Here is a 12192-nt window from a genome sequence, read left to right on the forward strand (position 1 = left end):
GGGAAAATAAAAAAAAATTAAAAATTTAATAAATAAATAAATATTTGCTAAGATTTCCTGAAGGTTTTCTGAGTTATAGCTGTGAGGATCATCTGTGTTTTGAAGCAATCCATGGGAATCACTGCTTGTTGGAATGTCACAACAGGCAGCAGGAGTGGCACTGGCTGCCACTTCTGTACCTATGGTCTCACAAGAATTCCCATTTACAGCAGTGTATCTCCAAATCTCTTAAAAAATAAGTTTCATATTACCTTTTTGTTATGGGAACTACTTTTACATTGGAACTCTAAGGAAAAGAAACAAGTAAAACTTCCATCAAGACAAGTAGGACAGTGGGGAATGTGTACCCTTTCAGTCCCAATAAAAAAGAAAAATCTTGTTTGGCATATTGTGATACAATAGAAGATTTGTTTTATTTACCAGATGAATAGTCAACATGAATAATTATCTGTTTATCAGTAAAACAGGAAAAAATAGCAAAAGAAGAACCTCTTTCTAAGTGTTTACTGACTTAGCAGTCTAACAGCCTTATCTCCCTTCCTCAGCCGTGCTTTCCGAATCAGCAGTAGTGAAATTTTTCAGCAAGCCCTACATGAAAGCGAGTGGAAAGGGTGATTAGGGATTTCCGGTCCGTGACCTCACCCTGGAGTGGGACAATCAGCACATTGCCTCTGACATTCTTACTATGAAGCAGTGCAGTGACAGCTGAAGCTGCTGTCCAGAAGTCATCTCATCATCTGACAGCATCCAATACCTTAACTTTCTTTAGCACAGAAGGCAAACTACCTTGAATTTCCTACTTTTCTGAGTTTTTCCAAGCAGGTGGCAATGGCAAATTATCTTGGAGTTACCTCAGCAGTGTCTTTCATCTGGGTTATGACATTCCTGGCTCAAAATTACTTTGTAACAGGTATGTAAAGTTCCACTTTTTAAAGTCTTGGAAAAAGTAGCTGGATTTACAAACAAAAATGTGGGGAAGGAGTGTGTGTAAATGTGTTTCTGGCAGAGGAAACCACAGGGCTGTGAGAATACAGTGCAACAAAAACTGGCATATAGGGAAACTTTCATTGTTGTTCTAATTCAATTGCTGAAAATTCTGAAGCTTTTTCATCTAAATGCCACAGAACTGCTTATTTTAAAGATCTGGTATCACATTTAGGGTTAAGCTCAGATCTATTGAAATGTAGTTTTATTTTGTATTATTTTAAATACCAGAGCAAACAGTTTTGTACAATCCTCAGAGAGCACATGAGACCATGAGTTCTCTTTCAAATTCCATTATCAACTTGACGGAACCCCTCCTAACTGCAGTAGCTGCTGGGATATCCCCAGATGCTCAGTGCACACCAGAAGCCTCCAGATGCTTCGCTATTTTCAAGGAGTTAGTGCTTGTTCTATTTATCTTAAAGAACACATACAGTTATTGCAGACAACTGATTTCCTCACCTACTGAAGGACTTCTGGACTGAGTGAATTACATGCTCAAGTCCTACTGAAATTCCACAGGACTGAAGTACCTAACAGCAAAACCAACACTACAGTTTCCACTGGGGAAAAGGAGAGCTTGAGGAAGTGCCCTTCCACGGGACACCTCATGCACCCTCATGGCTCCAAGAGCTCCAGTTAAGCTCAGGTCTGATCTCCAGCTGTGTCTTGGAACTGTTTTGTGGCATGTCCTGTCCCCTCCTGTAGTGATTTGCTGACTAGGCTCCACATATGCACTCTGGATTTAGGCTGTAGGTAATTTTGTCTCCAGGATGTCTTTCAGGCATGTGTAGAACCATCTCCTGCTGTTCCCAAATGGACTTTCTGGGTGTTTGACCAGTTGTCTTGCTCTTTGGGGCTGGCAGTGAAACCTGCCCCCATCCCCACTGTGGGACTGTGCCCTGGCTGGTGAGGGCACAGTCCTGCCTGTCACCCTCTGCTCCGGGCCCCTTTCCTTGTGGAACAGCCTCATGCCTGCTGCTCCCTGACACCAGCAACCAAAGGGAACTAATAAATCAGAGTGAAGGTCAGACACAAGGCAAAGAGAAAAACAACAGCTCCCACCCCACCCCTCCCAAAAAAAAAAGCAAAAAGGGAACTAATACACAACAAGGCCAACATCCACAGCCTACAAAAAGGGAACCATTTTTTTCCTGTTCTGTGTCAGCTTTGTCTTGCTGTCAGATTCTTCTGTCTAGATCTTCCCACTTACTTCAGTAAACCAGATTTTTAACCCACAATCAAAATAGTGAGCAGAATGTGCCAGTACTAGGTTACCTAAATAGAGCAGAGATTAAAGTACAGCTAAGTGCAGCCTGTGGACCAAAAAGGATAATATACTTCTAAAGGATTAGTCAGCCTTCTGTACAAACTCAGTCATCTTCAGAATAGAGTTCAGAGGTGAGTTAAGAAGTGACAGAGACTAGAAGAGGCTACTATTCTCTTTTTGGATTCCTTCCTCAGTGTGAAATTCCTAACTTTTACAAAATGTATCATTTACATCACTGATTTTGTTTTAAAAGGCCTAGCAAATTTTAAGACACAACTTTGCTCCATATCCTAGAGTCACTATTCTTATAATTCGCACCTTCAGTTTCTGGCACTGAATTTCTATATTGTGCTGTGTATCTATCATGCAATATTTGTTCTGTAATTGAATGACTAATGAGTGTAGCAGCTCACAAGTACCTAGATAATTTTTCTAAGATTTCATTAAATTCCTTTCAGTCAGCTGCTCAGCTTTATTTGAAATTTGTAAAGTTGGTCATTGAGAAGCTTCCTTTCTCAACATTACTTTTGTTAAAGGTTGAATTGGCTCAAATCTGAAGATAGGGAAATAATAGACTAAATAAGGCAGCCTTGAAGTCCTTGATAACAGCACACACACCTTCATTGAGCAACAGGGCTTCTCTGCATCCCCCTGTGATGTGTTTGGCCTTGACTTATGTTCATGTCAGGGCTGACATGGTTCAATGGCTTTCCCTCTCTGCTGAGATAAAGCCACCTGATTCAAAAATCTCTTCCAAATAGTTAAACTAAAGGTGAGGACAGCAGAGATGCATCATTTTCCAAAAGCCATTTCCAGCCCCACCACATCCAGTGGGAGCGGGAGCTAAAAGCCTGTCTGGTTTCTTAGCCCTCCACACAACCTTGGTCACCTTTTATCCCCTTCCCATCACAAGAGTGGCTTGGCTGCCAGTTCTATCTTTTCATTCGTAAAATTCAGTTTAACTTGTCTTGTTAAGAAGTCATGGGGTGGATTTGGAGGCATCACTTCATCCTGCCTTGAGAGTTTATGGACTGCCTGTATTCTGAAGCACAGATCTTATGAAATATTCATTAGTGCACACACCTAGTGAATAGTCTGACAAACATATTGAGCAAGGAAGTAACACCTGTGGCTGGTGGTTATCTGACATATCTGCAACAAAATGCTAAAATGTTTAATTTGACAGGGCAATTACTGCATGTAACTCCAAAAGAATATTTTTTTTTTTCCAGTAAATGCTCCCAGTAAAAATATGGAGGCAAAATTCTCCTTATTTGTGCCAAATCCTGAATTTTCTCCTATGCCCTTAACACAGATGAGAAAGAAGAGCAGGTGTAACCTGAGCTATGCACTTGCTGGTGCAGGTGTCACAAAGACTGTGCCAGCTGTGGCTATTTAAAAAGCTGGATGAACTGCCTGGAAAAATGTTAAATTCACCTGGCCTATCTTTTCCTGCTTCCTGCCAAACACAGTAAATGGAACACTTGACAGTGGCTGGGGGATGGAAGCATCATGACAAGCTAGGAAGAAAAAGAAAAAAGAGTTTGGGAGCAATAAGGAACATCAGAAATGATAAAACTTTTTCATTTTCTTGTTGCTATATTAATTCCATGAGAAATTTTGTGTAATTCCTTTGCTGTTATATAGTTTGCCATCTTGATAAGAAGTAATATCTCAGTGCAACAGCTAGCTTTAATTTATTTTAAAAAAGAAAAGAAAGAAAAAAGGCTCTATATGCATTTAGTCTAATGACAGTCAAACCTCTTGAAACCCCAGACTATTGAGTTAAAAAATACATTCTATTGTTAAAATAAGTCTTTTATGCTATAAATCAGTTTTCTGCTATCCTCAAGCTAGAAACTTTAAAAAATGTTCAATTCAATTGATCTTAAATTCTTCATGAGGAGTAAATGTTAATATTCAAATACTAACCTTGACTATTTTATGGCTTAATTACAGGTTCCATTAATTCACCCTGCAGAATCAAGGGTATAGGAATTTATCTTGATCAGAAAGCAAATTTCTCAGAAGCAAGTAATGGATGTAATCGATTCAATCTACAGCTGGCAACTAAAAAACAAGTTGAAGAGGCTCTGAAACATGGCTTTGAAACATGCAAGTAAGTGCCACCAGTTTGTGGCTCATTCCCTTTAGCCTTCACAGCTAAAGGCTGGTGATAAATCTCATACTAAAAGCACTGATGCTTTTTATTGTAGCTATGGATGGGTGAAAGACGGATTTGCTGTTATTCCTCGGATAACATCCAACCAGAAGTGTGGTCAGGGAAAAACTGGAATAGCACAATGGAATGCTGGCAAGGATAAAAAATTTCATCTCTACTGCTTCAATTCCTCAGGTATGTAAGCATGACAACTACATTTTCTGTGTGTTTTGGCTTATATTAATTTTTTATAATCCGCATGAAAAAATTATAAAAGTGAGTAGTTTTCTATAATCTGTTGACCCTTTTCTCCCAGTCTTAAACATTGTCAAGCTGTTCTTAGCTCAGAAGCTTCCAAGAAGTGCAAAAGGTGAATTCAGTTAATGCCAATTAATAATTCGGTGCTACCATGAAAGCTCTTGAGGAAGAGTTGCTTTTACCATTCCATAATGTTGACACAATGCTGATAATATGTTTTGGTTATTTGGGCATGATAAGAGAGTGATTGAATCTTTAACCAGGGTGTCTGTGTGTGGTGTGTCTGTTCTTGCAAAAAGGCCAAGAGTGGGGTACTTCAGGAAAACTGGATTTTTTTTTTCTAAAGGGAAGTGTATCCATTAAGCCAAATTAAATTATAAGCCAAAATGGCCAAGAGACCATAAAACTAATTAGATTCCCAATCTAAAATCAGTAAAATCCAATAGTTCTTTTTAATTTGCATCATCCTAGGTGTGAAAAGACCTGCCCTTCCCCTCACTGTGCTATTTACAGATTGAAGATGCAACAGTAGAACTCAGGCCTTGATATAAGTTAGATCTCAGCTCAACAGATCAGTATTTTTTCTTAATGGCTTCTGTGCTATTAACTAAAAATAAGTAACGAGAGATGATGTGTTCCTACTTGCGTCCCACATCTATTGTTATTACGTAACGAATATCCCAATAATTTGACCAAATAAAGGATCATTTCATTATTTATTATCAGTTCCTTGACTTTGCCAATGAGTTTTAGATAACAAAAACAAGAGGATATGTGAAAAATCCTAAAAGTTTTGAGGAACACTGTGTGAAAAAGGGTTGGAAAGCAGGAGAGAGATGGAGATGCAGGATTTTCCCATGCAAAGATGTAAAGAGCTGAGACCCTGGTGATTGTGAGCTTTGGAGGTTCCAAAGAGGATAAAGCTGTAGAGAGGAGGCCTGTGTAACATGGTGTTTCACTGCATGAAATGTGTGTTATTCTGCATCAAAACTGTTGGGGAGATTGGGAAATGCTAAAGAGGCAGCAAGCAACTCAAAATTATTTTCTTTGTTTTGGTTTAATTAAAAAAATCCCCAAACATATATACTGTTAGAGTGTGTGAAGAAAGTTAACCTTGCTCAATGGTTAGAAAACCATTTAATGTAAATTTCACATTGGGTGATTCTGCAGTCCTTTATCTTAATTTCCAAACTGTTGCCTGTTCTAGGCATTTCTCTCCATTCCATTCCAAACTATTTGTCAGAAGCTCACTTTGACAATTTTCTTGTGCCAAAAACTTGCCCAAAACTCTTGAAAAACCAGAGTGGAAAAAGTGTCAAGCCCCTGCCCTTTGGCATTTTATTCTGTAAAGGTGACTGCGTCATCAGACTTCCCATGGGGATTCACTTGGAAAACAGTACATACATCATTTCCCTTTTATTTATGTTGTAATCTGGTTGTTACTGCAGTGAAATTTTTATAGCTTTACAGAATTTCACTAGCAAAGTAGAATTTTCACATTTTCATAGGAGCCTGATCCAGAACTCAGCTTTTCCAATTCCTTATAAAACTTCACTTGCTCCTACATTTTTATACAGACAACATCCATTTCTGTTAAATGATGTAATTTCTGGAAATTACTTATTTTTCTTCAAACCTGAAATTTTTTACTTCCTAGCCTCTCCTCCCCACTTAGAATCAAATCTCTTTATTATCTCACACTGGTGTCTGATTTATTTGAAACTTTTATGGGCTACATTTTTTTTACAGGAAATGGAATTAATTTTCCTAGTATCAACAGTATATGCATATATTTTGTACATGTATATAATATAATTGAAATATTTTTGAATATTGAATCTGCAGCTAAGCTTCTTGCTCTGTGGGAGGTTATACTGTTGAGTTTTATGTGCAGTATTACTCTAAGTAGTTTACATGAGGAATATAGTCATTGGTATGGAATCATAAAATGAGTACCATGCTTGCTCAAAGGAGTGTGCAGCTATGTAAGTAATAATAAAAGCTGTATAATCTTATTATATGAATTATAATTATATGAATTAGTAATTTCAAATGCAAAATTTCAAATGTAATTTCAGATACATAATCTATATTTGAAATAGGAATGCCTTGTTTGGGAAAAGCTTTTATGAACAAAAATATAATAATTTCCAGAAGGGAAAGACTGAGGAACAATTTCAGTAAATGTGTGTGCAGTAAGTACAAAACTGGCATCCAATACAACCTGTATATATTTCTTTTCCCTGCTGCAGATGTCCAGATTAATTCATGTCAACCAGACCCAGCTACAACCACATTTCCTTCAACTGCATCAAGGGACTTAACTGAATATTCAGCCTCTGATTTGACTGAGAACATCACAGCAGTGCCCACTGTGACTGTGACTGAGTCAGAACAATTCCTGAAAAAGAGATTTCGTGTCGTATGCGTGACTGAAACCATCCTACCAACAGAGGGGCCCACCACACCAGTGCCAGAGGAGCACTCACCCACTGACTCTCCCAGGCACACTCCCCACCTGGCCTTTAAGAATGATGCTGTTGTTTTTGGAGGTAAAGGTTATTTAATGAAAATAGTGAATTATGTAGAAGTCAGTAGTCAAACTGTTCACTGCTAGTTTTGTTTGCTGCTCCACCATCCATTTTGATATAGCTGAACCTGGAGGAAGGAGTGTTATGGTTTTTCAGAACAAATCTTATAGGGCAGAGGATTATAAAGTAGTTTTTAATAAGAGCTAAGATCTGATTTTATTAAATTTTAATATGAAATGGTGTAAGTTCATTCTTGTTAATGTGATTTGGAGTAAATAAATTTCTGAAAATAATCTTGGCAAACACTCTCAGTGTAATGGAAAACTCGCTAGGCTCTTAACACCAAAAGAAGCCATGAAAGTTTTAAGGAGAATTGTTCTCAAGATGTGAAGTGTGAGTAAGCAATCCTAATACACAATATTAGGATTAATTAGGAGAAACAGACTAAATATGAGGAAAAGCATGCTAACTGTAAAGATAGAGAACACATTCTTGTGATTGACTAAGCAGGTTATGAAAGCCCTCCAATGAGCAGATTAGACAAATATCTGTCAGGGATGGCCTAAATAACAGTTTTAGTCTATCCTGAAAGAAATGAGCAGGAGTAACTCTAACTCACCTTTTGATGTTCCCAATATTCTTCATGTACTCTTATACTAGGTTGATTTTAGAAGAATCCAGCTTTTTACTCTTAAGTCTTCAGAACATCAGCTTTAAGTACATAAATAAAAACTCTGTGTTTATATCACTTTTATCCCTAGGTATCCCCACTGCACTTCTTGTACTGGCAATCATCTTCTTCATTATTTCAGTTGTTCTAGCAGTCTGTTATATCAAAAAGTAAGTTTTTTTTTCCTCTCTTGGACTGAATTAACTCCTAGAGTGCAATCACTGAATATTTAAAATATATACTAAAGAGCAGAGAAGTAATGATAACATGATAGTGTTGCACAAATTTAAAAAATCTTAAACCCTGGTTTTATGCAGTTAAGTTTGTTGTTGCTGTTTCTGCTCCCTGCTTTAGGAAAGGAATACCAAAAAAAAATTGCTATTTTTAATTGATCAACCATGCCTAGTGTGAAACATTTCCAAGTGTGTCAAAATAGCAGCCCTGAAATATGCATTTGTTCATACATAAACCTCTTTATGCAGTTTTATTCTTCTTTTTTTCCTATGTCAAACTCAAGGTGAAAGTTTTTATCATTGCACTATGATTTTTCTCAGAAAAAAATAATTGTTGAACTCATTTGTCAAACTTAAAGACCTTCAATACAGTCCATCATTAAATGCTACTAAAAATTGTGTCGTTTTCATGCCCTAGCCCAGACAGCTTTATCATTGTGTACCACAAATCCTGAATATACAGTGTCTGTTTTTTAGAAAAATACCAAAATATTTCTTTAGAAAGCACACTGCTGGAAAAAATAAAATTATCTAGCATGCCACTATCCTCTGAGAGACTTCTGCTTGAGTATGGTAATTTAATTCCAGCTGTTTGAGTGATACTACCAAACTATGTCAGTATTTCTGCTTTACTATCTTTTTTCTTTTTAAAGGTACAAGAAAACCTTACCATTTTTAAACAAGAATCAGCAAAAAGAAACAGTTGTCACTACTGCTCTCAAAGAGACAAAATCAAATGATCAAACACCTGAGAAGGAAACACAAAATAATGGAAATCAGGTAGAAGAGTGTAAAACTAAGCCTGAGGCCACAGTAAAATGTTTAGAAGCAGAAGTTTAAAGGAAAATATGTACAGTTCTTGGTGGAAGTATAAAATGAAGCACACAGAACTTAGCAGTGCTTTTAAACATAAGTGATTGTAAATACTCATATTTTCTCTATCTTTTACATATGAAACCCTGTTTTTTAATAATTACATCTTTGGCAACAAATATTCTTGCAGAAGAACATGGTATCTTATTTACTTGAAATGAATTCTCCAAATTCATATTACAGCTCGGTTTTCATCTTTAATAAAGAAGCAATTAGGAATATGCTATTAACAACAATCACTACATTAGCTCTTTGCATGGAATTCAGATCAATATGTAACAAAAAGATATTTTTATATCTGGCTGGAGGATGTCTGCTAGCCTAATGCCTAAAATAAAATGCTGACACTGTAATTCTTCCTCATGTAGATTAGCTTATTTCCATTCAGTATTGCATGCTGCTTTTAAAAATATCTGTTTACAAACAGGAGAAACAGTTCTGTTTACAAGGGAGTAAAAACTCAAAGGATTAACCCACTGTCATTTAAATGCCCAAAGAAGGGTACAAAGATGCTGATGTTTATATATATATATATTTACAGCAATGAATAACTTACATACCTTCATTGTTTACATAATTTACTGTTTTATTTATTGAAACCATTATCATTCTTTCACATCTGATATTTGACAGAGGGGGATAAAAAACCCTTGAACAAGAGTTATACTGGAGATCTTTTGTGTGTATTTAAGTGTGGCTTTCATAATAAAGGTCTCAGGTGGTATGGGATGTCTACAGCACTCCATAAAAAAATAAACTATGGTGGATATGTTTGTCTGGACAATTTATTCTCATGAAAACTGTCTCATGGTAAAAAGAATTCATATAACCTTAATGTTACAGAAGAAATTAGTTGTTATAAAATAACAACACTAGCAGTTTATCAAATATTTTCCTGAGAACTCAGATAACTTATCTTTATGTGTGAAGGACATTGTTATGCTAAAGGAAGATTTTTGGTTTTTCATCAGGCAGCTTGCAAAACATAGTGTTAGATAATAATTTTTTAAAAAGCAATAGAACTGCTCACCTATATTGTGTTTCCAACAGTATAGGATACTGGGTTATGAACTTTGATATTTTCCATTCACATAAAATTTAAAATGCCCAGTGTTTACACATTCCACTAGTATTGATTTATAGTGCATTTCTAACATCATACTTAGAGATTCGCTGGGTTGTTTTTTGTTTTCTCTTTTTGCTTTTTTTTTTTGATAGTTCAGAAATACTTTATGTTTCCAAGCCATTCAGTACAGTTATTATATATATATATATTATGTAAGATATAATTATAATGTTGCTTCTGTTTTAGAGCTAAATAAGGGTGGGGTTTCTTTCCCTTGAAGTTTACTTGACAAAAAGTCGATCCTGTTTTAATAAGATATTGCCTTAACCTCTAAGTGTCTTATTTTATCATGTACTTTAAAAACTCAGCTTTCATCCTGACCTTCCCACCGATACCTGAGCAATGCACATGGCTTGATCTGCCCCTCCATTCCACTACACAATTTATGCCAACACGACAAGGGCTAACGGAGCTGCTACACTGCTGTGTATGGAACAAAGGCAGCTCTAAGTACTCATCAACAAGTACTGTATTTGATATTGTCTCTCTGCAGTTAGCACAACTCAGTCACATTGGAATTGGAAAGTACAAAACATTCCTGCTCATTGTTTCATGGAATTGCAAGGGATGCACTACTGCAACGCAAACAGGAAACATTTATTAAATATCTAGACCAAGAGTGTCAAACGTCAAACCATTAACCAGAGGTAGCAGAAACTTAAGAGAAATTCATTATGTTTCTGATTTTTCTCAAGTGTTTTGCTTTACTTTTTAATGAGACCTTCTCAACAGTTCTGAAGCTCCTTGATGTGCCAGAGCTGCTCAAGCACCTTGGACAAATAATTCATCCCACCAAGCAGGAGAGCACAGTCTGTACTTGTCACTTGATGGTAACACCACTGAGATTCCCACACTGAGGCCACAGATGTTTGCTGACCTTAGGCAAAAAGGGTGCTTGGCCTGCAGGAAATACAGCAAGGTTTCCAGTCCAGCTCAATCCCTGTCTGGAATATAGGGATGCCTTTGTCGTGGGAAGTACGTGTGTCCGTGTGTGAACAGAAGCAGCCAGGAAGGGGAAGTACTACTCCTTTTCTCCTCTTTAAATTAAGGAGAAAAAAAAAAAAAAGTAGAATTAAATATTGTGGCATCAGGATGTGGATGACCCAGAGGATGTCCTAGGATGTCTGTTTCTCAATGGCTTGCTGTCCTTTATGGGTGTTGGGATTTTTTTGTGAAAAGGTCAGTGAGCACTGACCTTTGCCACTCACATCCACCACCCACATCCTCCCTGCAGACCAGGATTTGCACCAGCAGCTGTGGCCTGGGATGATCCCACTGAGTCAGGCACTCAGACTCCATTAAGCATCATTTAAATCACTATTTAATAGAGCTCATGGTTAAGAGTGAAGGCACTGTGAGCCCCAGGCAGTGCAGCACTGAGGGTGCATCTACTGAGGGTGCAGCAAGGTGAAAAGTGATCCTGTTTTTGTCAGTCCAGCTATTGCAGAGCTTATTCTTAAATAAACCAACTCTATACAGCAGCTGTGCTGTGTGTCAGGATGGATAAGTGTGGCCAGCAGGAGCAGGGCAGGGACTGTCCCCTGTGCTGGGCACTGGTGAGGCCACACCTGGAGTGCTGTGCCCAGCTCTGGGTCCCTTAGGAAGGACATTGAGGGGCTGGAGCGAGTCCAGAGAAAGGAACAGAGCTGGGGAAGGGTCGGGAGCACAGCTATGATGAGGGAGCTGGGGGTGTTTAGCCTGGGGAAAAGGAGGCTCAGGGATGACCTTATCACTCTCTACAAATGCCTGAAAGGAGGGTGCAGCCAGGTCGGTCTCTTCTCCCAGGAAAGCAGCGACAGGATAAGACATAGGCTGTGCCAGGGGAGGTTCAGGTTCGACAGTAGTAGGAATTTCTTCACGGAAAGGTTGATCGGAAACCGAAATAGGCTGCCCAAGAAGTGGTGGAGTCACTGTCCCTGGAGGAGTTTAAGGAACGGCTGGATGTGGCACTCAGTGCCATGGTCTAATTAACACGGCACTGTTCGGTCATGGGTTGAACTCGATCATCTCAGAGGCCTTTTCCAACCGAATTGACTCTGTGATTCTACGGATGTTCTGCCGGGGCCCGCTCCGCTCAGCGACAACG

At 38.0% G+C, this 12192-nt stretch overlaps 1 protein-coding gene across 1 annotated transcript; it reads left to right on the forward strand.

The window, feature by feature from the left end:
- Positions 1-638: 638 nt before the first annotated feature.
- On the forward strand, positions 639-9753 carry LYVE1 (lymphatic vessel endothelial hyaluronan receptor 1). Its single transcript, XM_005529033.3, has 6 exons — positions 639-910; positions 4214-4373; positions 4471-4610; positions 6926-7225; positions 7966-8044; positions 8761-9753. The coding sequence occupies exons 1-6, from the start codon at positions 829-831 to the stop codon at positions 8945-8947; spliced, it is 948 nt and encodes a 315-aa protein (XP_005529090.1). The 5' UTR covers positions 639-828; the 3' UTR covers positions 8948-9753.
- The last annotated feature ends 2439 nt before the right edge of the window (positions 9754-12192 follow it).

Source organism: Pseudopodoces humilis, chromosome 7 (genome assembly GCF_049639895.1).
Source record: "Pseudopodoces humilis isolate 2021_Gansu_Grassland_sample_001 chromosome 7, ASM4963989v1, whole genome shotgun sequence".
NCBI classification, from domain to species: Eukaryota; Metazoa; Chordata; class Aves; order Passeriformes; family Paridae; genus Pseudopodoces; species Pseudopodoces humilis.

Excerpts from the sequence above, each read along its gene's own strand:
- LYVE1 (XM_005529033.3), top strand. The coding sequence starts at position 829 with ATGGCAAATTATCTTGGAGTTACCTCAGCAGTGTCTTTCATCTGGGTT. Across the intron at positions 4,374-4,470 it reads CATGGCTTTGAAACATGCAA|CTATGGATGGGTGAAAGACG; the intron begins GTAAGTGCCACC and ends TTTTTATTGTAG. Across the intron at positions 8,045-8,760 it reads GCAGTCTGTTATATCAAAAA|GTACAAGAAAACCTTACCAT; the intron begins GTAAGTTTTTTT and ends TTCTTTTTAAAG.